This window comes from Acinonyx jubatus, chromosome A1, assembly GCF_027475565.1.
Source record: "Acinonyx jubatus isolate Ajub_Pintada_27869175 chromosome A1, VMU_Ajub_asm_v1.0, whole genome shotgun sequence".
Classification (NCBI taxonomy): domain Eukaryota; kingdom Metazoa; phylum Chordata; class Mammalia; order Carnivora; family Felidae; genus Acinonyx; species Acinonyx jubatus.
Window position 1 is genome coordinate 81,437,086 of NC_069380.1, and position 27,096 is coordinate 81,464,181.

Here is a 27,096-nt window from a genome sequence, read left to right on the forward strand (position 1 = left end):
CAAATGCCTCACCAATCCTCTTGGTTTAAATGCAGTGAAGTGGAGGGGCACCTGCGTAGCTCAGTCGGTTGAGTGACTCTTGGTTTCTGCTCAGGCCATGGTCTCATGCTTTGTGGGATTGGGCCACACTGTCAGGCTCAAGTGCAGAGCCGGCTTGAGAGTCTCTCTCTCAAAATAAATAAACCTAAAAAAAAAAATGCAGTGGAGTGGATTCCATAGCTGTTGTCAAGAGCAGGAAAGAACAAGATGGAAAAAGTGATAAGCTGTACTTTCAAGGTATGTATTTACTCAATGAAGTCCCTTTGCAGCAAAATGTGTGTGTGGGAGAGCCTGGCTGTGCAGAATGGGGTAGCATGTGTGCACTTCAACACATCTGGGAAACATCAACATGATTTAGTTACTAAGGGCCTGTAATCCAAACTGAATTCAGTGTTTTGGTTTTTTTTTGTCTTTTTTTAAATGAGTTTAGAGAGAAAATTTTAGGCTATATTTGTGATTTTGCTAATCATTCATCTCAAATACATAACTTTAACCAGGACATATATATTAATAAAAATATTCAATAAAGACTCTAAACATGAAGTCAGGAAGGACAAGTTGCCTGGCCAGCCTTACCAGGCCTATCTGAGGTTCCAAAAAATGTGTTCGGTGACCTGGTTACTGCCTTTCAGCTGTCACATAGAGCTGAATAGGCACAAAGGTAAGTGAGAACAGACTTCAAATGGCACTGGATCAGACCATCCAGTTTGGGGATGGACCTGAGAGATGGCTAAGAGAGATTTCCATGCTGCAAGTTTCTATCCCTCAGACTTGCTAGCAAGGCTGCTACTAATAAATGGCATTAAAATATAATGTAACATAGTGTGATGCAATATACACTGATATACATATGTATTTTAATTACAATATGTTCAGCGTGATTCTAAGCACCTTACATAAAGTATTTCATTGAGTCTTTACATGCATCAATCATACGAAGTGTGAACTGTTATCATCCCATTTTATAAACGAGGAACTTGATGCACAGAGAGCTTGAGGAACTTGTCCAAGATATGAACCAAGGGAGTCTAACTCCAAAGGCCCTTGTTCTCCAAACAGCACACTGTTGCCTCCCCATGGTGTGGCCTTGCCAGATGGTTCTGAGGGTTTTTTTTTCATTTTCATATTTTATCGTAGTTTGGTATGGACATGAAAATTGTTTTATGTCCTATGACAAAGTAAAAATGACCACTAGTTACACGCTTTATATAATATAGTAAATTCTTAGTTTTGGCACTGAAATTCTCACATCACAGGCAAATTGGGATGGTGGTTACCTTATAACTTGTGTGCTCAGCACAGTGCAGTTAGAAATTGTGGGATTAGGGGTGCCTGAGGGCTCGGTCGGTTGAGTGCCCGGCTTCAGCTCAGTCATGATCTCACAGTCAGTGAGTTTGAGCCCCACATTGGGCTCTGTGCTGACAGCTCAGAGACTGGAGCCTGTTTCAGATTCTGTGTCTCCCTCTCTCTCTGCCCCTCCCCCCTCACGCTCTGTTCTCTCTGTCTCTCAAAAATGAATAAATGTTATTCTTTATCCAGCAAGGCTGTCATTCAAAATAGAAGGAGAGATAAAAAGTTTCCCAGACGAACAAAAATTAAAGGAGTTTGTGACCACTAAACCAGCCCTGCAAGAAATTTTAAGGGGGACTCTCTGAGGGGAGAAAAGATGAAAAAATATATATATAAATAAATAAATACCAAAAGCAACAAAAGATTAGAAAGGACCAGAGAACACCACCAGAAACTCCAGCTCTACAAGCATCATAATGACAATAAATTCACATCTTTCAGTACTCACTCTAAATGTCAGTGGACTCAATGCTCCAATCAAAAGACATAGGGTAACAGAATGGATAAGAAAACAAGATCCATCTATATGCTGCTTACAAGAGACCCACTTTAGACGCAAAGACACCTTCATTGAAAATAAGGGGATGGAGAACCATCTATCATGCTAATAGTCAACAAAAGAAAGCCGGAGTAGCCATACTTATATCAGACAATCTAGACTTTAAAATAAAGACTGTATCAAGAGATGCAGAAGGGCATTATATCATAATCAAGGGGTCTAAACATCAAAAAGACCTAACAATTGTAAACATTTATGCTCCAAATGTGAAACCCCCCAAATATATAAATCAACTAATCATAAACATAAACTCATCGATAGTAATACCATAATAGGAGGGGACTTCAACACCCATTTACAGCAATGGACAGATCATCTAATCAGAAAATCAACAAGGAAACAATGGCTTTGAATGACACACTGGACCAGATGGACTTAACAGATATATTCAGAACACTTCATCCTAAAGCAGCAGAATATACATTCTTCTCCAGTGCACATGGAACGTTCTCCAGGATAGACCATATACTGGGACACAAACCAGCCTTAAGTAAGTACAAAAAAGACTGAGATCATACCGTGCATATTTTCAGACCATAACGCTATGAAAGTTGAAATCAACCACAAGAAAAAAATTTGGAAAGGTAACAAATACTTGGAGACTGAAGAACATCCTACTAAAGAATGAATGGGCTAACCAAGCAGTTAAAGAGAAAATTAAAAAGTATATGGAAGTCAATGAAAATTATAACACCACAACCCAAAACCTCTGGGACGCAGCAAAGGCAGTCATAAAAGGAAAGCATACAGCAATCCAAGCCTTCCTAAAGAAGGAAGAAAGATCTCAGATACACAACCTAACCTTACGCCTTAAGGAGCTGGAAAAAGAACAGCAAATAAAACCCAAAACCAGCAGAAGACAGGAAATAATAAAGATTAGAGCAGAAATTAATGCTATCGAAACCAAAAAACAGTAGAACAGATCAATGAAACCAGAAGCTTGTTCTTTGAAAGACTTAACAAAATTGATAAACCACTAGCCACTTTGATCCAGAAGAAAAAGGAAAGGACCCAAATAAATAAAATCAAGAATGAAAGAGGAGAGATCACAACCAACAAGCAGAAATAAAAACAATAATAAGAGACTATTAGGAGCAACTATATGCCAATAAAATGGGTAATCTGGAAGAAATGGACAAATTCCTAGAAACATATACACTACCAAAACTGAAAAAGGAAGAAATAGAAAATTTGAACAGACCCACAACCAGTAAAGAAATCGAATTAGTAACCAAAAATCTCCTCCCAAAAACCCAAGAGTCCGGGGCCAGATGGCTTTCCAGGGGAATTCTACCAAACATTTAAGGAAGAGTTAACACCTATTCTCTTGAAGCTGTTCCAAAAAATAGAAATGGAAGGAAAACTTCCAAACTCTTTCTATGAAGCCAGCATTACCTTGATTCCAAAACCAGACAGAGACCTGACTGAAAAGGAGAACTATAGACCAATTTCCCTGACGAACATGGATGCAAAAATCCTCAACAAGATATTAGCCAACTGGCTCCAGCAATACATTAAAAAAATATTCACCATGACCAAGTGGGATTTATACCTGGGATGCAGGGCTGGTTCAATATCCACAAAACAATTAATGTGATTCATCCCATCAATAAAAGAAAGGACAAGAACCATATGATCCTCTCGACAGATGCAGAGAAAGCATTTGACAAAATATAGCATCCTTTCTTGATAAAAACCCTCAAGAAAGTAGGGATAGAAGGATCATACCTCGAGATCATAAAAGCCATATATGAACGACCCAACGCTAATATCATCCTCAATGGGGAAAAACTGAGAGCTTTCCCCCTAAGGTCAGAAACAAGACAGGGATGTCTGCTCTCTCCACTGTTATTCAACATAGTATTGGAAGTCTTAGCCACTGCAATCAGACAACACAAAGAAATAAAAGGCATCCAAATTGGCCAGGAGGAGGTCAAACTTTCACTCTTCGCAGATGACATGATACTCTATGTGGAAAACCCAAAAGATCCCACCAAAAAACTGCTAGAATTGATTCATGAATTCAGCAAAGTGGCAGGATCTAAAATCAATGCAGAGAAATTGGTTGCATTCCTATACACCAACAATGAAGCGACAGAAAGAAAATCAAGGAATCAATCCCATTTATAATTGCACAAAAAAACCATAAAATATCTAGGAATAAATACAAGCAAAGATGTGAAAAATCTATGCACTGAAAACTATAGAAAGCTTATGAAAGAAGTTGAAGAAGACACAAAAAAATGGAAAAATATTCCATGCTCCTGGGTAGAAAGAACAAATATTGTTAAAATGTCAATACTATCCAAACCAATCTACGTATTCAATGCAATCCCCATCAAAATAACGCCAGCATTCTTCACAGAGCTAGAACAAACAATCCTAAATTTTTTATGGAACCAGAAAAGACCCTGAATAGCCAAAGCAATCTTGAAAAAGAAAACCAAAGCAGGAGGCATCATAATCCCAGACTTCAAGCTGTACTACAAGACTGTAATCATCAAGACCATATGGTACTGGCACAAGAACAGACACTCAGATAAGTGGAACAGAATAGAGAACCCAGAAATGGACCCACAAACGTATGGCCAACTAATCTTTGACAAAGCAGGAAAGAATATCCAATGGAATAAAGACAGTCTCTTCAGCAAGTGGTGCTGGGAAAACTGGACAGCAACATGCAGAAGAACAAACCTGGGCCACTTTCTTACACCATACACAAAAATAAACTCAAAATGGATGAAAGACCTGAATGTAAGACAGGAAACCATCAAAATCCTCGAGGAGAAAGCAGGCAAAAACCTCTTTGATCTTGCCCACAGCAACTTCTTACTCAACATGTCTCCGGAGGCAAGGGAAACAAAAGCAAAAATGAACTACTGGGACCTCATCAAAATAAAAAGCTTCTGCACAGTGAAGGAAACAATCAGCAAAACTATAAGGCAACCAACAGAATGGGAGAAGATATTTGCAAATGACATACCAGATAAAGGGTTAGTATCCAAAATCTATAAAGAACTTATCAAACTCAACACCCAAAAAACCAATAATCCAGTGAAGAAATGGGCCAAAGGCATGAATACACACTTCTCCAAGGAAGACATCCAGGTGGCCAACCGACACATGAAAAAATGCTCAACATCACTCATCACAGGGAAATACAAATCAAAACCACAATGAGATACCATCTTACACCTGTCAGAATGGCTAACATTAACAACTCAGGCAACAACAGATGTTGGCAAGGATGTGGAGAAAGAGCATCTCTTTTGCATTGTTGGTGGCAATGCAAGCTGGTGCAGCCACTCTGGAAAACAGTGTGGAGGTTCCTCAAAAAACTAAAAATAGAACTACCCTACAACCCAGCAATTGCACTACTAGGCATTTATCCACGGGATACAGGTGTGCTGTTTTGAAGGGACACATGCACCCCCATGTTTATAGCAGCACTGTCAACAATAGCCAAAGTATGGAAAGAGTCCAAATGCCCATCGATGGATGAATGGATAAAGAAGATGTGGTATATATATACAATGGAGTATTACTTGGCAATCAAAAAGAATGAAATCTTGCCATTTGCAACTATGTGGATGGAGCTGGAGGATATTATGCTAAGTGAAATTAGGCAGTCAGAGAAAGACAAAAATCATATGACTTCACTCGTATGAGGACTTTAAGAGACAAAACAGATGAACACAAAGGAAGGGAAACAAAAATAATATAAAAACAGGGAGGGGGACAAAACAGAAGAGACTATAAATATGGAGAACAAACTGAGGGTTGCTGGAGGGGTTGTAGGAGGGGGAATGGGCTAAATGAGTAAGGGGCATTGGGAATCTACTCCTGAAATCATTGTTTCACTATATGCTAACTAATTTGGATGTAAATTTTAAAAAATAAAAAATAAAATTAAAAAAATGAATTAACATTAAAAAAAAAGTTGTGGGATTAGTATCAGATATTATGATATTTAAGACTTTTCCACTTTGGGCAAGTGAATTTTCATAACTTTCTTATGCTATTACCTGTTTATTCGTATACATTTGTGTATTTATATATTTCATATTATTACATCATGATAACACTTCCTCCATTGTGTTAGGTGTGAGATTACATGAGATAATGTGTTTAAAACACAGGGAGTAGTACATTATACTAAATACTGCATCACCCAATAACAACTTAAAGAATGAATGGATGAATGCAAATATTGAATCTTACCTTACTGGCTAGGTGTTGAATCCTAAACTAAGACGTGGTTTTCAGAGTTAAAAAGGTTCATAACCAAAAATGACTATCAGTATATTTAGGAGCTTCCTTGATGGTCTCAGGAGTCTACTTAAATCCTATATAATCCTATAAACAATAATATATCATTTCTTTGGAATAGCTGCTGTAGGAAATAGATTCTTATCCCATGAGGGTTTTTTTTTAATGTTTATTTAGTTTTGAGAGAGCAAGAGACCGAGAGAGAATGAGAAGGGGAGGGACAGAGAGAGAAGGGGACAGAGGATCCAAAGCAGCCTCTGTGCTGACAGCAGAGAGCCTGACACGAGGCTCGAACTCATGAACCGTGAGATCATGACCTGAGCCAAAGCTGGATACTTAATCGACTGAGCCATCCAGGTGCCCCGTGGTCTGAGTTTTTTATAGGGCTTTCTTAGTCTGTACTTTTATTACTCCTCTGCCTCTGGTTGCATCTGAAAGGTCTGCCCTCCCCATCCCAAGGCTATCCTCCAGCAAGGAGTGGGTACATCACGGGCTATGGTGCTGGAAAGAACAGACAAGATGGTCCTGGGAAGGGTGGTCCATGTACTTTAAATTGGTTTCAAGTAGGAAGGGTGGGTTTTCTCTGACCCACCTATATTTCCTACCCTGTGTAATAAAGGCATGCCTTTGGGTGACTGACTTGGTTAAGCAGTGTGGAGGGCAGAGTAACAGCCCCAAAGATACCAAATTTCTGACCTAGTGAATGTTGTTTCAAATGGCAAAAAGGACTTTGCAGAGGTGGTTAAGGATTTTAAAGAAGGCAAATGTCCAGGGTTATTTGGGTGGGTGCAATGTAATCCCAAGGGTCATCATAAATGAAAGAGAGAGGTAAGAAGATCAAAGTCAAAGAGAGATTTGAAGATGGATAATGAAGCCATGCAGGCGGCCTCTAGAAGCTGCAAAAGCCCAAGAATTGGATTCTTCCCTAGACCCTCTAGAAGGAAAACAGCACTGCCAACACCTGGATGCTAGTCAGGTGAGACTTATTTCAGGTACTGACTAGAGATTAGGAAACAAAATTAAAACTTTGCCCAAGTGTGGTTTGACTAATAAAGGAAATTCTATTTATTTTCCTTTCCTCACATTCATCCCTAGCATTTGCCTTCAAGGAACACACAGACTTCAGAGTGATATGGAAAAACGAACAGGCAGTTACCATCGTGTTTCTATGAGGAAAATACAGAGTGTTACTAAAAAGTATAGGAGGGACACACAATCCCAACTTGGGGAGCTCAAAGATTTCCTAAACGAAATGGCCATTGTATTAATCTGAGTTTCCCAGAGAAATGGAGCCATGGAGAGAGGAGAGTGTGTGTGTGTGTGTGTGTGTGTGTGTGTGTACATATATAATTTATTATAAGGAATTGTCTAATGCAGTTATGGAGGCTGAGAAGTCTCAAGTCAGTAAGCTGGGGGGGACCTGAGAGGACCAATGGTGTGAGTTTCTCTGAGTCTGAGTCCCAAGGCAGGAGAAGATCAATGTCTCAGCTCAAGCAGTTAGGCAGAGACCAAATTCTCTTTTACTCTGCCTTTTTGTTCTATTCAGGCCTTTAATAGATTAGATGAGGTCCACCCTTATTGGGGACGGCAATCTATTTACTCAGTCTACTGATTCAAATATTAGTTTTGTCCAAAAACCTCACAAACATACCCAGTATCATGTTTGACCAAAAATATGGGCATCCTGTGCTCCAAATTGACACATAAAATTAACCATCACAGCCACTCAGGTATGACGTGAAGGATTAGTTTGTATAGCATCATAATCCAGCTTGGTCCGATGAATATAACATGAAACATTTTTCGTGAAATATTTGTTCATAAAAAGAACAAAGCAGGTTCTGACAGGGAAATATCTCTAATGTATACAAGTGAACAAGGCAATTCTCAGAGTTATTACACATTACATCATCATGTTTTAGAAAAGAAAGATGTTTGTAAATGTGTATATGTACATTCAAAGCACAGAAAGGAGAGTATAAAGTGTATAACAATAATTGACAGTGATTCTTTCTGGGAAGATGTGAAGGAAAGGGCAAGATACAGAAGAAGAAATTTCAACATGTTACCAGTGTATGTGCATGCATAGAAAAAGGCATGGCAGATTACTCACAGAAGTGTTAAGAGAATTTTTGAGTGAGTGGGATTCTTTATGGGTAGTTTTATATTCTTTTAGTTATTCTGCATTTTCTTTCTTTTTTAGGCCTTTTATTTATAAAGGTTTTAGCTACCTTTAAAAGGTAATACATGTACATAGTCTGAAATTCAAAAGGCACAAGATACCTAGGGAAAATCCTCTCACGTTTGGAAATGACATGGTGATTTATGGGAAGGAAGATTTTATTCAAGCCCGGGAACTATCACCATAGGGTTATGGACAACTGTGATGGAAATCCGCAGTGAGGAAGAGAGATCCGGCTCAACTTTGAATACAGCACAAGCCAAGCGGGAATCTATAGCCAAGGAGCAAGGTGGGGGTCTCTGAATAGAATATTATTAAGAGGAAACATCAGAGTTAAGGGTGGGGGATTCGGTCTAAACCCACCCATGCGGCGGCGTCTGGGTGGCTTGGTGGGTTAAGCCTCCACTCTTGGTTTCAGCTCATCATGATCTCACTGTTAGGGTCACCGTGGTGAGATCAAGTCCCGCTGTCGGCTCTGCGCTGACAGTGCAGAGGCCACTAGGGGCTCTCTCTCTGCCCCTGCCCCACTCACTCTCTCTGCCTCTCTCAAATAAGTAAACTTACAAAAATAAAAATTAAAAAGATAAACCGAACCAACAGGACTCTTGCTGAAGGCAAGCCGAGGTGATCAGACCCGACCGGGGGATGCAGGCGATGAGGACTTTGGTCATACGTCAAGGGAGAGCACACATGGAGGGTGGGGGATTCCGGCTGAACTGACACGGGAACTCCTGTTAAAATGGGTCGATGAACGGCACGTGGAAGTCCAACAGTGAGGTCTGGTTGCACCGGGGTTGAGGGTCACCTGAGTAGGGTTCAGTCAGTGGGCGAACCCTCGCCAGTGGAATCAGGGTGTGTGGTCCTTGGGGGGCTGGCGTCCCTCACTAAGCAGGTGTCAACACTTCCCTTTCATTGCCGAATCCCACTCCATTCAAAGTTTTAATTGGCCAGCCCTTTTAGCTTACTTGTTTTTGGTCTCGGCTTCCTCTACCTAGGGCTTCGGGCCCTAGGGCCGCAAGACAACATGACCGGGAAGCGTAGCAACCCCCGCGGCGATCCGGGAGGCGGGCCACCCCCCTTCACGCCCCCGCTGCCACCCGGCTGCCGGCCTTGAGCGCCCCGCCCCCCAGAACGAGCTAAAGAGCGAACGGCGCCCGGACACAACAACCGGCCGTGCTACCAGAGCCCTCCAGTCGGGAGAAAAGGCGTCCGTGGTCCCCAAACCCCGGCAACCCAAGGGTCACAGGAGCGCGCCGGAACCATCAGCGCGCCCCCGGTATCTGGAGCCGGAGGGAACGCGTTTGCGGAGGACTTCCGGGGCGGGGCCTGGGGGGAGCGGAAGATCCCGGAGGCGCCGGACTGGGAGCTGGCGACAGCTGTGCGGGCTCGGGGCGGGCCCGGCAGGCAGCGGGAAGGAGGGCGCGCGCGGGGGCGGTGGACCACGCTCTGCCGGATTCTCCGGCCGCGCGGCCATGAACCTGGAGCGGCTGCGGAAGCGTGTCCGGCAGTACCTGGACCAGGTGGGCGGCCCAGCCCGGGGAGCGCAGGCCCCGGGGCTCGTTGAGGCCAGCGCGCCCGAGCCCTTGCACGCAGGGTAACTGTCGTCAGGGTCTTGCTGGCGCTTCGTCCGGCGGGGCCTGGGCTGAAGCCCCGGAAGGGAGGGAGGCAGCCCCTCAGCCCTCTCTGCATCTGGGAGGACGAGGAGCCTTGGGAGCGCAAGCCACCAAAGCGCAGCGCGAGCTTTACACGTGTTGACTCCCGCTCTGCAGCCGTCCTAACTGCTGCGCGCAGTGGGTGCTCAGTACAAACTTACTGCTCAGTGGAAGTTAAAGGGTTATTTTAGGAGGAAAGTTGCAGGATGGCCTTTGAATTTAGCTAGCTAATGGAAAAGTTTCGAGAAGCTTAGTTGTAATTCTTATTTGGCAGAATTTAAGTGAATAAAGATACAAACAAGCCTGTTGTGTAAAATCAGTACTTTAACAAATTCATGTTGGGACGCCTGGATGGCTCAGTCGGTTGAGCCACACGGACTTCAGCCCAGGTCATCATCTCAGGGTTTGTGAGTTCGAGTCCCGTGTAGGGCTCTGTGCTGACAGCTCAGAGCCTGGAGCCTGCTTCGGATTCTGTGCCTCTCTTGCTCTCTGCCCCTCCTCGGCTCGCACTCTGTCTCTCTCAGGAGGAAATAAACATTAAAAAAAAATTTTTTTTAATAAAAAATAAATGTTAACTCTGTCTGTATTCCCTGCACTGCCCGTGAATGAGCAGCAGTTTGTTTAGGAAGTGTCTCCAGAATCAGCAGCATAACTTTTATCCACAAGGTCAGGTAGGTTGTTTGTTTGTTTGTTTGTTTGCTTTTAACGTTTAGTTTTTGAGAGCGCTAGCAGGGCAGGGGCAGAGAGAGAGGGAGACAGAGAATCCCAAGCAGGCCCTGCGTTGTTGGTGCAAAGCCCAGCCTGGGGCTTGAAACCACCAACAGAACCCTGAGATCAGGACATGGGCCACCTAGGCGCCCCAAGGTCATTTAGTTTTATAAAATTTATACTCTCCAAGTAAGTTGAAAACCAGGAAGGGGAGGGAAAAGCATATTTGATATGAAATGTTTCTAATGGATGTGACATAACACTGCCAGATGCCTGCGGTATGTTAGGGTCTTGTGTTGGTGAGTCAGTTGAACTGAACAGGTGCTTCTGAGCACTTTCCTTTTGGTTCTGGGGATGTAGTGAGAGATGAGACAGGTCCGGTTTCCACCCTGGGGGCACCTACCTTGAGCAGATTTGTAACCATTCCATAAGCATTCCTTTTCCCAGATTGACTGGTGACAGAGTACCTAGCTGGTGTTCAAGAACTGTACAAAGACAGAACGTTGCTAATGAGGAGATAACTGCAAAATAATTGTTTAAATTATCTACTGTCTTAGATACCTGCTTATACATTTTTACAACGTATAAGTTTAAAAAAAATCCTACCTTCTTGAGCTGTATGTATCAAAGAGCCTACAATAATGTTTTTGTACCTTTGAACCAAAACTCACCTAGCTGAGATGTAAAATGGAGATAAGATTGGTAGACCTTTGCTACATGTAAAAAATTGTATTAAGATGTTGATTTATTATATAGCATTCTAACGATATTAGATATCTGTTTAAAACTATTGAAATAACAAGGTGGTTACTTTTTATGTTTTGATACAGCAACAGTATCAAAGTGCTCTATTTTGGGCAGATAAAGTAGCTTCACTCTCTCATGGTAAGTGACAACTTGTAATTTTTTTTTCTGATTTCTATATTTTAAAAACTTTTCTATCTTTCCTTGTGCCTCTGACCATTTATGTGATTTTTTTCCTTCCAGAGGAACCCCAGGACATTTATTGGTTGGCTCAGTGTCTTTACCTGACAGCGCAATATCACAGAGCAGCTCATGCACTTCGGTCACGAAAACTGGACAAAGTAAGTGATTGTGTGAACTTTAAAGCTTCCCAAACTTTTCAAAAATGCTGTTAGATGAGGGGCACCTGGGTGGTCAGTTGTTTAAGTGTCCGACTCTTGGTTTCAGCTCAGGTCATGATCCCATGGTTTGTGAGTTCGAGCTCTGCATCGGACTCTGCACTGACAACATGGAGCCTGCTTGGAACTCTCTCTCTCCCTCTCTACCCCTCTTGAGCCCTTTCTCTGTCTCTCTCAAAATAAATAAACTTAAAAAAAAAATGAAAGGTATTAATTAAAAAATATCATTAGATTAAATGTCAAAGTTATTTAAAAGGATTCAATTTTTCTTATTGAATGTAAAGAAAAATTTTCTTATTCCTAATCTCAGTCACTTTTGTCCCCCAGTCTAATCACTCAGTTTTGAAAATTCTGTTTTCTAAGTAACTCTGAAATTATGGATATTCTTTTCCATTTCATTACTGCTCATACATGTCAGGCCTTTAATTTGTCTGTTTTGTTTTAGCTTCTTGTCTCTTTTCTTTGATAATATCTTTCCCACTTCCATTTTCCCTGACTCTTTTTAGCAGTCTTTTAAACTATCACAAGAGTGGTCTTCCTAAAACACAGAAACACAGACCTGATTATAGCACTGACAGTATCAATCAGTGATTTCCCACCACCTACATAGGCACCAGAGTCCCTGTGGTTTCTCTCCGTCGGTGTCGAACCCACCACCACCACCAGTACAAGTAACATGTGCAAACTGACTGTCTGCAGTCCCATAGAGGAGTGTCCCTGCTCAGTGCCTGGAATGCTGGCCAGCCCCTCCACCTCTGTCCCTTGCACATGTTTTCTTAACTGCTAGTACTTTCATGCCGTTCTTCCAGAGTTTATATGGTTTATGTCTCACGAGTACTGTGTTTGCGTCTTCCTGCCGTAACCTCCTTAACAGATTGTTTTCTCTCCTAGCTGTATGAAGCATGCCGCTACCTCGCAGCTAGATGCCATGTAAGTATGCCATCTGTTTTAATTTTCTTGGTAAAAGTTTAATTATGTTGCTGTTATACAGAAATCTGGTGGTGGAGCTGGCAGATTAGTAAAGTATTCATGAGGAAGTGTTCTTTTCTTTAGTATTGTGTGCTATAAAATATTGATTCTCTATTTACCAATATCTGACATGCATGAAGAAAACTCTGCCTTAGAATTTGAAATTTTAAGCTCTACATTTTAAATATAAGTAATGAGTAGGTATATTCTATGACCCTTTTAAAATTGACAGTATTTGCTTGTATGTCTAGTGTTCGAAGTGATAGGTGATAAACAGTAGTTCTGGCTTTTGCACAACACAGTATGCTGCGAAAGAGCATCAGCAGGCACTTGATATTCTTGACATGGAGGAGCCAATCAACAAAAGGTTATTTGAGAAGTACTTGAAGGATGAAAGTGGCTTGAAAGACCCCTCCAATGACTGGGAAATGTCACAGTCCTCCGTAAGTAATGCTGCAATAAACATACTTCAGTAACATCAGTAAGAATTACACGACATGCAAAACATAAATCACTTTCTTTTATTTCAGGATCACCATGTTAAAACAGTTCAGTTGCCAACTTACTTAATTTGCCACTGAAACACAAGAAGACTCTGAGACATTTCTGAGTCATTAGATGGAAGCTATAGCTATGTCCTCATATGCTTGAGTCTGAAATAGGCTGACTTGAGAACTTTCTTCTCATATTTGATGCCTTAAATTACTCCCACAGATGGAATAACCTTTCCCTTTCTTACTGTGTTTCAATACCTACCCCAGGAAACCATAGTTTGCTTCTTTCCAGGGAGTGGTTTGGTGTTACTCTTTATGTAATTTGTTTACTTCAGTTTGTATACTTCATATCTGCCTAAAATTGCAAATTCCTTGTTGGCAGAGATTATATAATGTAACATAATAAATGACATTCACAGATTACTAATCTCGACTGTTATTATTTTTTCTTTTTTTCTGTTTTTTTTTTTTTAACAGCCTTCTTGAGACTATTTATGTGCTAAGGAGCACGTTTATTTTTCTGCTAATAAAGGTATTTATGAGGGAGTCTGGTATTACCATTATTATTTTTGGACTACTTACCATTTACCTGCTAAGAAATACATGGTTTGTTTGTAATGCATTATTTATCTTATGAAATTATTATTATGATTATTATTATGATTATTATTTACAAGTCATAAGATACTGCATTGGTGTAAGATTCTCTTGTTACATCCTCTTATTTTTAAGTTTGGATTTTATGATGAATCTTCTTTGTCCCTTTACCAGTTTTAGCTGCCCGTCTCTGGATCATCTGTAGGTTTAGTTGCATGTTTCTTGAGGTTCAGAGTCTAGAATCTAGGTTGGATTGCTGCCCACATCCTCTTGTTAGTGGTAGTGGTGAGGTGGCTACTCTGTGAACACCTCACATGTACTTGCTTTGCAGAAGACTAGCACCTCTGCTTGTCACAGGGCCCTGTAAGTTAGATGAGGGAAGGAAACTTGTCCAGGGTCACTAGGAAGCATCAGAGCTGGGGTTTTAACTCAGGTCTGTCCAATGCTACAAGTTCATGACCCTAATCGTGGTACCTTATTGCCACCAGTTTTTCAGTGTTTATTACTAAGATCCTTTCATTGCGACCCGCCTATCAAACTGTCTGAGTTTAATTTAATATTTGTATTCTGCTTACTATCTAAATCATTACCCTCTTTGAGACAGAACAGATAAGGAACCAAGTAGCAGTGACGTGCTGTAGTTCTAAAAATTGTTGAAGTGAGGAGAGCCTAGGGAAGATAGAGAAGTTTTACTTCGCTTTCCTGTTTCTGTTAATTTGTTGGGATTGAATAAATTATTTTAGAGGTCAAGAGAAGTCTCAGCCTTAAGATAATAGACCATTCTGATCAAAAATTAAATTTTGACGTATTGATTTAGTACATGACTCATCATATTTTTCCAACAGATAAAGAGTTCTATTTGTCTTTTACGAGGGAAAATCTATGATGCTCTGGATAACCGAGCCCTAGCTACCTATAGCTACAAAGAAGCTTTGAAGCTGGATGCCTACTGTTTTGAAGCATTTGATCTTTTAACATCACACCACATGTTGACAGCTCAAGAAGGTTTGGAAACTCAGGTGTTTTCATGTTTAGCACAATTAATATCATTTGGATTTTTTTTTCTCTGAAACCTTTACAGTCAAGAGCAGACTATGCATGTTTAAACAGACCTGAAGCACATTGCAAAGGACAGTGGTGGATTGTGCAGTGCCCTTTGCTGTCAGAATCTTTAGGGTTGTGATGTGGTGAGGCCATCTTTTTGGGAAGTAACTTGAGGTAGTGTAAACCAAGATCTCAGTATCTGATTCAGAGATGCCCAACATGGCTTTACCTCAAAGCCTTTAACAACATCAGGGTGCAGGTCCCAGCTCCAGACAAGTGGAATGGAATCTCTGGCAGTGGGGTCCTGGCGTCAGATGTTTCAAAGCTCTCAGATGACCCTAAGGTGCAGCTAGGCTGAGAACCACAGACCTAGTATGTCAGCAGTAATGTGAGGTGGATATGTGCAAGAAACACAGAGAAAATAGGGATGTTGTGTTAGTGGGGTTCAAGCACATTTTAGTCTATCTAGTGTAGTAGTTCTCAGGTTGATTTTGTGCCCTAGGGACACTTTTGATTTTTATAAATTGGGGACGGGATGGGAGGTTGCTAATGGCATCTAGTGGGTGGAGGTCAGAGATCCTGCTAACCATCCTGTGGTGGTGTGGGACAACCAACCGACAGAATTATCCACACAGAGTGTCAGCACTGCTGAGGCTGGGAAACTGGCCGGATGGTTCTTGCACCTGGTGATGACCAGAATCGCCTAAAAGGCTTCATGGCTCAACCCTCCAGGTGGTTCTTATCACCTGGGTCTGGAACCACTGTCTTAGATTTTCAAGTATATTTTGATCTTGTTATTCTCTCTTTTGAGTTTGATTTACTTAGACCAAGAACTATAGAAGAATATTTTTTATTGATGCCTTTTTACCCCCATAAATACTGTGAGGACATTCTTTTTTCTTAACATTTTTAAGAGAAAGAACTTCTTGAGTCACTACCTCTTGGCAAGCTCTGTACTGAAGAACAGGAATTGCTACGCTTTCTATTTGAGAACAAATTAAAAAAGGTGAGTAAAAACACAAAATTAGTTTTGCTTTATGTAACTATTTTACTAAATTTGGCATCTATTCTTTTACTAGTTAAATTTTTAAAACTTAATTTTTATTAGCACATTTGCAAGAATAGATGATATGATTCCTTAAAAAGCGTCCAAAAACATGTCTTTTTTCTAGGGATTCCTTATGCTAAAAGATTGAACTGTAACATAAGTGGGACGTTGTGTGAAAATGAGGATTTTTTTCTTATGCTTAGTGAACTTTTTTTTTTAATTTAATTTATTTCTGAGAGAGAGAGAGAGAGAGAGAGAGAGACAGAACATGAGCAGGGGAGGGGCAAAGAAAGAGGGAGACACAGAATCTGAAACAGGCTCCAGGCTCTGAGCTGTCAGCACAGAGCCTGACGTGGGGCTTGAACTCAGAAACTGTGAGATCATGACCTGAACCGAAGTTGGATGCTCAACTGACTGAACCACCCAGGCGCCCCTGAACTTCTGATTTGTAAAATACTTCCTGCCCTGGAATTCCGTGATAAAATTGAGAAGAGAGTCCAGCTGATTGAGAGGAGGGCTGATAAGATATAAAGTCAGGGCTCCCAGAGGTTCACACCTGCCCTGTGTAAACCCTTGAGCCATTGGGCCAGATCGAGTCTGCCGTTTGATTTGTACTGCACATTGGGTTCATGTTTCCCTTTCTCTGTTGCAGTATAATAAACCCAGTGAAACTGTCCTCCCCGAGTCTGTAGATGGTTTGCAGGAGAATCTGGATGTGGTAGTGTCTTTGGCTGAAAGACATTATTATAACTGTGATTTTAAAATGTGCTACAAGCTTACTTCTGTGTAAGTATATCCACTTATTTCTGTGTAGGAGCATAGAGTCCATTCTCATTTTACCTAAGAAGTATGTAGGGCTGCTTTGTGAATAAGCTTGAAGTAATTGGTGATAATTGAAGTTGCCTTTACAATTTGCAGAGTTTACTAGAAGGGTTATTGTTATCTTAAAAGAGCAATTTACAGACACAGGTTTATGGGCACTTATCGGTTTAGTCCATTGCCTTGGGAATAGACAATTCCCTCGTCTCAGTGTTTTATAATTTGCAAATTTGAAAATACCATTCTGGCACATAGTCTCATAAAATCCCTTCTTTGTTAAAGTAGGAACTAGTCAAATCCTGTAGATGCTGGGTGCTCAGTCAGGCTTACTAAGTAGCTAAGCCATCTCCCTGCCGCCCCCACCATACCAATTTTCATGATTCAAACTTGTCTTGTAGCTAAATTACATATGCTATTTTTAACAGATCTTTGGGATTACTTAACATCCTTGAATTCACAAAAATATTAATTGACAAATACTTACGATCTGTTTAATATTTCATATTGTTTTTAATCCTTCTTAGTAATTAGACTGCTTATTTTGTAATTCTGTTGATTTAAAATAAATGTATGTGATAGTGTTTATTTTTATTCCTTCTAAATAAACCAGAATTTTCCCTTTCATTTATAAGATAATCATTACCTTAATTGAGCCAACCTGAAGGTAATGGAGTTAAAAAAGTAAAAAAAGTATTTTACATAAAGATGTAATGACTGTTTAGACATAGCTATTTTAATGAGGTATGTTCTGTTATGTATTGCTTCTGGCATGGTAAATGTTGCTTTGACTTTCAGAGTAATGGAGAAAGATCCTTTCCATGCAAACTGTTTACCTGTACATATAGGGACACTTGTGGAGCTGAATAAAGCAAATGGTAATTTTTTTTAAATCAAAATAATAATTGTTAAGACAAAAAAATTTTCTGTAACTTAACATTATGTCTCACAAGTCCTGGATAATTGAGATTACAGTTAACAACATAATGGAGTTCTCTGACAAAAGTAACAGCTAGTGTAAGAAAAGCTTATCAGAGTGACTGAGGATCAATTCTCTTACGCCTACAGAACAGTGTTTGTTTTCCCTTGCTTCCTGTTGTCAAATGTACTTTATGGTTTAAGTTGTATAAGCTTTAGAGTATCGGCAGATAGTTTTTCTTTTTTTTGTAAAATCCTAAGAAAACTGATAGAAAATAGTTTAGAAACTGGGTGGGGGCAGAGTTTTTGCTTGTGTTTCCTATACTTTAACATTTCAGAAACAATTTAGTTATGTTTGGATGTTATTTGCCCTTAAATCTTTTAAGCTGTGTCAGGAGTTTAAAAAGCCTGACACTCCAATTCCAAACCCCTGCTGCTCCGGGTGTGGTCTATGGACCAGCAGCATCACATCTCCTAGAAGCTTGTTGGAGATGCGGACACTCTGGCTGTGCTGGTCTAATGGATCCAAATCTGCACATAGGAAACCACATCATGATGTGTTAGGACTTACACGTTACTCAAGAAGAAATCATCTTGCTGATTTGAAACTTGAAAGTTTAATCACTCAAATTGGTTATGGGTAGTTAAGATGGTCCATAATAAGGGCACAGAGTGTGTGATACCAGTTATGAAGATAAGCGAAGAGCTTTGAAATTACTTCTCAAGCACCATGACGTGCTTTATCATGAGAGACTCGTCCAGTTTTCCAGTCACTCCAGAAGCACTCAGTGTCCACTTGGTCCACTTGTAGGGTAAGAGGTTGGTGGGGGGCTGTGAATGAAACAACTGTAGTAGTTGTATATTTTATTAAGTAAATAGAAAACTATGAAAGTGTTACTATGAGAATAAATTTGTTTGATCGTGAAGAGTTGTAACTAGAGGAAAGTCGTATCTTAAAATTGACTGGATCTAATTCTTTTTTTTCTTTTTTTTAATGTAGAACTTTTCTACCTTTCTCATAAATTGGTGGATCTGTATCCTAGTAATCCTGTAAGTAAATGTAAACCTTTTTTTCTTATGGTGTTTTTTTCTTACCTGAACTCTAAAAAAATACTTAACTGGCTTTTAGGTAGTAACTTATATTTAAGTTCAAATAAATAATGTTTATTTATTTATTTTTATTTATTTATTTATTTATTTATTTTTTACATTTATTTATTTTTGAGAGACAGAGTGAGACAGGGTGCAAGCAGGGGAGGGGCAGAGAGAGAAGGAGACAGAATCCAAAGCAGGCTCCAGGCTCTGAGCTGTCAGCACAGAGCCTGACACGGGGCTCGAACCCACGAACCATGAGATCACAACCTGAGCCGAAGTCGGATGTTCAGCCAATTGAGCCATCAGGCACCCCCAAATAATGTTTATTTTAAGATGTTGGAGGAGGACCTCCTAGTGCTATGATAATTAGAAGTGGCGTTAGCTTTTCAATCCATGAAAGTATTTTTTTTAAGTATCTTGAAACAATAGCTTAAAACAAAAATCCTTTTATTCTGGTTACAGAAATAATATATGCTTATTTTAATATACTTGATATACAGAAAAATAAAATGTTGAAAATGAAAGTCATACTCTCACCTCTCGTAAGTGATGCTAATAATTACTTGGTGGCTTCCTCACCTTGCACGTACAGCATAACTTACCGAATTGTGCAGTAGTTGGGTCATTGGGTCTCTTAGGCTACCTTGGAACACAACTGGGACCCAGAGATTAAAACTAATTCAGGAACTGTGTCCTTAGAGACAGAAGTTAGGGATCAAAGCCTAAGCCTCACCCAAGAATCTCTGCCCTTGGCCAGTATGAAAATAATTTAGAAAGAGGCAGAATCAGTGCAAGAGAAGTCTGCTAATGAGGTCGAGCCTGCATAGTGCTGGTGAGAACCTGGGTGGAGCCAGGGAGGACACGACTCAGGCTGGTGTTTGTACCAAGTGTGAAGGAACCTCATCTTGTATCGAATGCTGCAGGGACATCGTTGAAGGCACTTTGAGGAAGAATCTGTTCTTTTTTCATCTAGGACCCTTAGTAGACAGCCTGTCTCAGAGAAGTTTCTAACTTGAATAACTTGAGCTAGAACACATAATGGAATGTGTAGTCCACCCTCTGGCCTGGTATGTTAGATATTTCCAGTTCCAAGTCAAGCATCTTTGGTCACAGTAAATTTTGAACTTTTCAGGTGTCTTGGTTTGCAGTGGGATGCTATTATCTCATGGTTGGTCATAAAAATGAACATGCCAGAAGATACCTCAGGTATGGATCTGTTGTCTTTCTCCCTCTGTAATGAGCCCATAGTAAGGGATTTCTTGTTCATCCTTTTTAATATGATAATTAAGTACTTTAAAAGCAGTATGAAAGAATAATTTTTTTCAGATTCAGTTCAGTTGCATCAATCATGTACCTTTTTTTTTTAATGTTTATTTATCTTAGAGTGAGAGAGAGTGCACACATGAGAGCAGGGGAGCGACAGAGAGAGAGTGAGAGAGAGAATTCCAAGTAGGCTCTGCCCTGTCAGCACAGAGCCTGACGTGCGGCTCAAATTCACGAACTGTGAAATCATGACCTGAGCCAAAATCAAGAGTCAGCTGCTTAATTGACTAAGCCACCCAGGTGCCCCAGTTACATACCTTTTTATAAGATGTCATGAGGGGATATAAAAGTCAGTGGTGTAGACCTTATTCTCAAGGAATTTACGATGTGTGTAAATTATAAGTGAGAAAAAACATGAAACAATAATAGACGTTTGGAAGGTCCTGTTTTTCATTTACAGAGATACTCGGCACCTTTTAACTTTAGGACTTCTTTTGTTAATACTTGTGAAATTACATGAAACTACATGAGATTAGGGTCACTAAATGTGACTGTAAAACAGAATTCTTGTCATAGTGAACTGGTTTATATAAGAATCTGCTGTGTGCAGCCCAGTCAAGCTACTTTATAAGTGTGATTTCAGCCACATGAACAAACTGGGAAAGTGGATCTAAGAAAAAGTGTGTAAACTTTGGACATAGATTTGAATTCTAATACAAGCCCTACCACTTGCTAGCTGTAATTCCTTGGGAAAGTTAATAACCTCTGACCCTCTCTTCTTTAAAAATGGGAATGATACAATACTTGTATCCCAGGATTGTTAGGAAAATTGGTAGGATGACTCATAAGGATCCTGCACTCGGAAAAACAGGGAGTTCTCTGGTCAGTTGAATGTTAAGCATTTTAGAAGAACTTGCTTGTGCTTTTTCCTGGAGTAGGCAGATGATTCAGATGTGATAGTTCCTCTGAACTGTGCTTCTCTGATTTAGTGATGGACTCCATGTGAATCAAGGAACATTTGAGTGATAGAAAACTTAGAAAATAAAATGCTGGGAAATGGGCATCTCATTGTTTATATTTTCCTTGTTTTGTGGTGTGTTCTCTTTATTCTGGGTGTCCTGGGTCACCGGGTGTCTGCTGATTGAAGACTACTTATGACGGCTTAGACTGTGTGGTGCAGTCTGCAGGACCAGGGTGTTCTCCTGCTGCCGTCCACAGGGTGTCACTTAATCTTCCCAGCCTCAGTATACTGATGTTTAAAATACAAATAACGATTTATCTTGTAAGTTACTAGGTGATGCACATGAAGCATTTCACATGGAGTCTGGTGTAAAATATGCCCGCGTTAAATGGTTGTTGCTACCACAATTACTGAAACAAAGCTCCTGGATTAAGTAATATTTGTAAATTCAGAGTGTATTTGTATTTGTAAATACAGAGTGCCAGTGGGTTCAACTATTGGACCTAAAAAGTTGTGGACCTCTCTTAAAATGTCTTAAAATTTTGCTCGTACTATTAAACATCCTTTTATTTCAAATGAGATTAACAATTGTTATGTAAGTATTTAATATGTTAAGAGCTCATTTATTTAATTCCAATATCCTTGAAGCTATCAGCTTATATAAAATTAACAAGAATGAATCTCTCACTAGAATGACGTTTCTTGTTTCAGCAAAGCGACAACACTTGAGAAGACTTATGGGCCTGCGTGGGTAGCGTACGGACACTCATTTGCAGTTGAGAGCGAGCATGACCAGGCCATGGCTGCTTACTTCACAGCCGCGCAGCTCATGAAAGGGTACGGCAGAGTGCGTGGTGAAATCCATGAAGGGCTGCTCTTGCTAACAGAATGACGATTCTGTTATTACTGTCATTGCCATTTGGTTGCTGAACTAAACAAAAATATCTTATTTGTATCTTGTTAGTAGCTTATGATTGAACATGGAGGGAAAGAGGCTGGTGTAGTGGTTTTGACTTAGCAGGTCACTTTCACCAGTACAGAATGGCACTAGGAAATTAAGCTGAGGGAAGAGAGGAGGGTTAGAGGCTCCTTCTCATGCAGGAATGAAAGTATTCGTGAGCAAATATGTTATCTGTATCCTATTTATGTCCAAAAGGTATTTGATGTAGGTTTTGTGGACTGTATTTGACAGCGTTCTTGATTTTATTTACTTACTTTATTTATTTTTATGAGAGAAAGCACGCGCGTGTGCGCATGAACCAGGGAGGGACGGGCAGAGAGAGAATCCCAAGCAGGCTCTGTGCTGTCATTGCAGAAGTTGATGCGGGGTTCCATCTCATGACTATGAGATCATGACCTGAGCCTAAATCAAGAGTCAAGACACTTAACCAACTGAGCCACCCAGGTACCCCTCCAGTGTTCTAGATTTATATCAATATTAAGAGTATTGATATTAAGTGATATAAGTGCACCCTAAGAGTATCTTACTTTGTGGTGGGGAGTCAACTCTCCTGTCAACTCTCTTTGGACTTGCCTAACACTTGTCCTAGCCCTACCACGTGGTGTTCTTTTGTGTGGGCTGTGTCCGTTTCTGGAGAGGTAGTAGGAGTGCAGTAGTTGCAAGGGCTGGTCTGGAGTCAGACTCCTGGGGGTCTCAGCCAAGTATGTACCCTCTTGAAAAATAGGGAGAATTGCAGTACTTATTCCTGGGAACAATTGAGACAATACCAGTTAAAGACTTGGAACAATGTCTGACATGCAGAAAGCAGTCAGTAAAAGTTAGCTGCCTTAATTTCTTTGCTAATAGTATTCAGAAGTGGGATCATATATTTATCTGCATTGAACGTCATCTCGTTAGGTTTGATTTACCTTTTCTATTTCCTTACAAGCATTCTAAGTGTAGTCACTGGAGTAGGGCTTTATATATGAATTTGGTCAGGGTGAGGATATATAATTCAGGCCTAATACCAACGTATTATTAGAAATAGTTCTCCAGGTTAAAATGGTTTCAGCAGTTACTGACCCACCTGAATGGTCCTCAGTACCAATCATGGAGAGTCCATGATTCTCCACCTTATCCACCGTGATGTGTGAGACCTTTCTTTCCCAGTGTTTTGCTAAAACTTGGCTCCCGTGTCTACCAAGACCTCTAATCTATCAATCTGGTCAATTGGCAGAAAAAAAAGTCTCTGCAATTTACCTTGGGTTGTTTCTTACTATTTTTTTTAACGTTTATTTATTTTTGAGACAATGCGAAAGACACAGTGCAAGCAGCGGAGGGGCATACAGAGGGAGACACAGAATCTGAAGCGGGCTCCAGGCTCTGAGCTGTCAGCCCAGAGCCTGACGCAGGGCTCGAACTCACAAACCGTGAGATCGTGACCTGAGCCGAAGTCGGATGCCCAACCAACTGAGCCACCCAGGTGCCCCCTTGGGTTGTTTCTTATGAACACAGGCTAGAGTGTGCTTTTTAATTTTATTTATTTTATTTATTTATTTTTTCTGGGTGCTCACAAACCCAGAATAGTTATTATTTGTCAGTTTCTACCTAAGAATCAAAACTAATTACAAAATTTTCCAATGTAACAAACTACATTCAAGTAAATTTTCAAATCCGCTCACCAAGATAAGCATTATTCTTTTCATTTCTTCCCCATCAGAACAACTTTGCGTTCTCTTAACTTCCCTGTGTTTGGATAAATGTTTGAAATTGTGTAAATACTTTAAGTGTTCCTTTATGATTTCTTCTTTGAGCCACTGGTTATGTAAGAGTATGTTGTTTAATTCTCACATATTTGTGAATTTCCCAAATTTCCTTCTGTTAGGATTTCTGATTGAATTCCATTGTGGTTAGAGAGCATATTTTATGTATCTCAGTCCTTTCAAATTTATTGAGGCTTGTTTTATGACCTCACATGGTCTATTGGAGAATGTTCTAGGTGCACTTGAGAATCTGCTTTTTTGGGGTGATTGTTGTACTGCAGTCCCTTGGGTCTGATTGGGTTCTAGTGTTGGTCATGTCTTCTGTTTCCTTGTTTATCTTTTGCCTAGTTATTTTATCCATTGTGGCAGGTGAGCTGTTGAAACCTCCTAACTATTATTTTTGAATTTTGTCTTTTTCCCTCCAATTCTGGCAGATTTTGCTACATGTATTTTGGGTCTCTATTGTTAGGTTTTGAGTGCAGTGAGTCTTTCACTATTATAGGAGGTCTTTCATTGTCTCTAGTGACAGCTTTTGTCTTAAGTCTATTTTGTCTGATACTAGTATAATCACACCAGTTCTCCCTTGTTACTGTTTGCATGGTCTTTTTCCATCCTTTTACTTTTAACTTGTGTCTTCAAATCTAAAGTAGGTCTCTTATAGACAATATGTAGTTGGATCATTGTTTTATTATTCATTCTGCCAATTTCTTTCTGATGGAATTTTATGTGTTACTGTGTTATGTAATTACTGGTAAGTAGGATTTATGTTTACCATTTGTTCTGTTTTTATGTCTTTTTTGTTCTTCCTTGTTACTGCCTTTTTTGTTAGATATTTTGTAATATACCATTTTAATTCCTTGGTTTTTCCTTATACTATATTTTTTGAGCCTTTTGTTTTGGTTTGGGTTTTTAGTGGTTATCTTGGGGGTTACAGTTAACATCTTAAAAGAATCTAGTTTGTAGGGTGCTTTCCAGCACCAACAACCAATTCTCTGATTATCTGGACACTAGCTGGGTCCAGTTCTGACTGGTCAGTTCAGTTCTGACACTACCCGGATTTAGTACAGACCCTTCACAGGTTAAGCACTCAGTCCCATAAGACTGCCGCTCCCCGCTTCAGACGCCAGTGGTAGTAAGTCCCAGACCACTTTCACTTCTGACTGGCTAGAAATCGGGGCTTCCCATGACCCTCTCCTGAGATTTAGTGATTTGCAGAATGACCCACAGAATTCAGGAAGGCATTTTACTTAATTCTTCTGGCTTGTTATAAAGGGTATACTCCAGAATAGCCAGACAGAAGGCATCCACACCCTCTGCAGGCAAGCCACTCTCCTGGCAGTGCACTGTGTTCAGCAGCCCAGATACTCAGTCTCTTTGTTCGCAAGTTTTTATGGAGCTCAATTTCCGGCCCTTCCCTTCATGGGAAGTCAGTTGGAACTTTTGTTCCCACCCTCTTATCACTTGGTCCTCCTGGTGACCAGCCCCTTACAAGGCTGTTTTGGGGCCCTACCCTGAGTCACCTTCATTAGTATAAACTCAGGTGTGATCAAAAGGGGTCACTGTGAATACCAAAGAGACTCCTGTCACTAAGGGAATTGCAAGGGTTTTTAGGTGCTCCGTATCAAGAACCAAGGGGAAGACCAAATACATTTCTTACTTTACCACTGCAACTTAATTCCAGTTGTATAAAATTTTACTCTTCTGCAGTTCTGTTTCTTTCTGCCTCCTTTGTGCTCTTATCACACAGATTACATGTTACACATTGTAAGCCCCCAATACAAATTTATGATTGTTCTATTACTCAGTTATCTGTTAAATCAGGTAGAAGAATTGAAAACAAAATATATTTGTACTGTCTTGTGTTTACCTAGGTGGTAACTTTTATTAAATTACTTAAAAAAATTTTTTTTTAAATTTACATCCGAGTTAGCTAGCATATAGTGCAACAGTGGTTTCAGGAGTAGATTCCTTAATGTCCCTTACCCATTTAGCCCATCCCCCCTCCCACAACCCCTCCAGTACCCTCTGTTTGTTCTCCATATTTAAGAGTCTCTTCTGTTTTGTCCCCCTCCCTGTTTTTATATTATTTTTGTTTCCTTTCCCTTGTGTTCATCTGTTCTGTGCCTTAAAGTCTCATATGAGTGAAGTCATATGATATTTGTCTTTCTCTGACTGACTAATTTCATTTAGCATAATACCCTCTAGTTCCATCCACGTAGTTGCAAATGGCAAGATATCATTCTTTTTGATTGCTGAGTAATACTCCACTGTATATGGAAACCACTTCTTTATCCATTCATCCATCGATGGACATTTGAGCTCTTTCCATACTTTGGCTATTGTTGATAGTGCTGCTACAGATATTGGGGTGCATGTGTCCCTTCGAAACAGCATACCTGAATCCCTTGGATAAATACCTAGTACTGCAATTGCTGGGTCGTAGGGTAGTTCTATTTTTAATTTTTTGAGGAAGCTGCATACTGTTTTCCAGAGTGGCAGCATCAGTTTGCATTCCCACCAGTACTGCAAAAGAGATCCTCTGTCTCCACATCCTCGCCAACATCTGTTGTTGCCTGAGTTGTTAATGTAAGCCGAATATTCTGACAGGTGTGGTTTTGATTTGTATTTCCTTGATGATGAGTGATGTTGAGCATTTTTTCATGTGTTGGTTGGCCATCTGGATGTCTTCTTTGGAGAAGTGTCTATTCATGTCTTCTACCCGTTTCTTTACTGGATTATTTGTTATTTGGGTGTTGAGTTTGATGACTTCTTTATGGATTTTGGGTACTAACCCATTATCTGATACGTCGTTTGCAAATATCTTCTCCCAGTCTGATGGTTGCCTTTTAGTTTTGCTGATTGTTTCCTTCATTGTGCAGAAGCTTTTTATTTTGATGAGGTCCCAGTAATTCATTTTTGCTTTGCCCTTGCCTCTGGAGACGTGTTGAGTAAGAAGTTGCTATGGCTGAGGTCGAGAGGTTTTTGCCTGCTTTCTCCTCGAGGATTTTGATGGTTTTCTGTCTCACATTTAGGACTTTCATCCATTTTGAGTTTATTTTTGTGTCTGGTGTAAGAAAGTGGTCCAGGCTCATTTTTCTGCATGTTGCTGTCCAGTTTTCCCAGCACACTGGCTCAAGAGACTGTCTTTATTCCATTGGATATTTTCTCCTGCTTTGTCAAAGATTAGTTGGCCATACGTTTGTGGGTCCATTTCTGGGTTCTCTGTTCTGTTCCATTGATCTGAGTGTCTGTTTTTGTGTCAGTACTGTACTGTCTTCATAATGACA

At 40.2% G+C, this 27,096-nt stretch overlaps 1 protein-coding gene across 4 annotated transcripts in view; it reads left to right on the forward strand.

Moving 5' to 3' along the window:
* Positions 1 to 9,717: 9,717 nt before the first annotated feature.
* CDC16 (cell division cycle 16) overlaps positions 9,718 to 27,096 on the forward strand; it is a 43,863-nt gene continuing 26,484 nt past the window's right edge. For 2 of the 4 annotated variants that reach the window (XM_053218350.1, XM_053218339.1), the window contains exons 1-12: positions 9,718 to 9,919; positions 11,590 to 11,644; positions 11,747 to 11,844; positions 12,793 to 12,831; positions 13,173 to 13,313; positions 14,807 to 14,966; positions 15,920 to 16,011; positions 16,706 to 16,839; positions 17,668 to 17,747; positions 18,788 to 18,837; positions 20,015 to 20,088; positions 21,818 to 21,943. In XM_053218350.1, the coding sequence (XP_053074325.1) occupies positions 9,872 to 9,919; positions 11,590 to 11,644; positions 11,747 to 11,844; positions 12,793 to 12,831; positions 13,173 to 13,313; positions 14,807 to 14,966; positions 15,920 to 16,011; positions 16,706 to 16,839; positions 17,668 to 17,747; positions 18,788 to 18,837; positions 20,015 to 20,088; positions 21,818 to 21,943 (1,097 nt within the window). In that variant the 5' untranslated portion in view covers positions 9,718 to 9,871. The remainder of the gene's footprint in view (positions 9,920 to 11,589; positions 11,645 to 11,746; positions 11,845 to 12,792; positions 12,832 to 13,172; positions 13,314 to 14,806; positions 14,967 to 15,919; positions 16,012 to 16,705; positions 16,840 to 17,667; positions 17,748 to 18,787; positions 18,838 to 20,014; positions 20,089 to 21,817; positions 21,944 to 27,096) is intronic. The other 2 variants (XM_027065296.2, XM_027065298.2) reach the window with 2 other exon arrangements.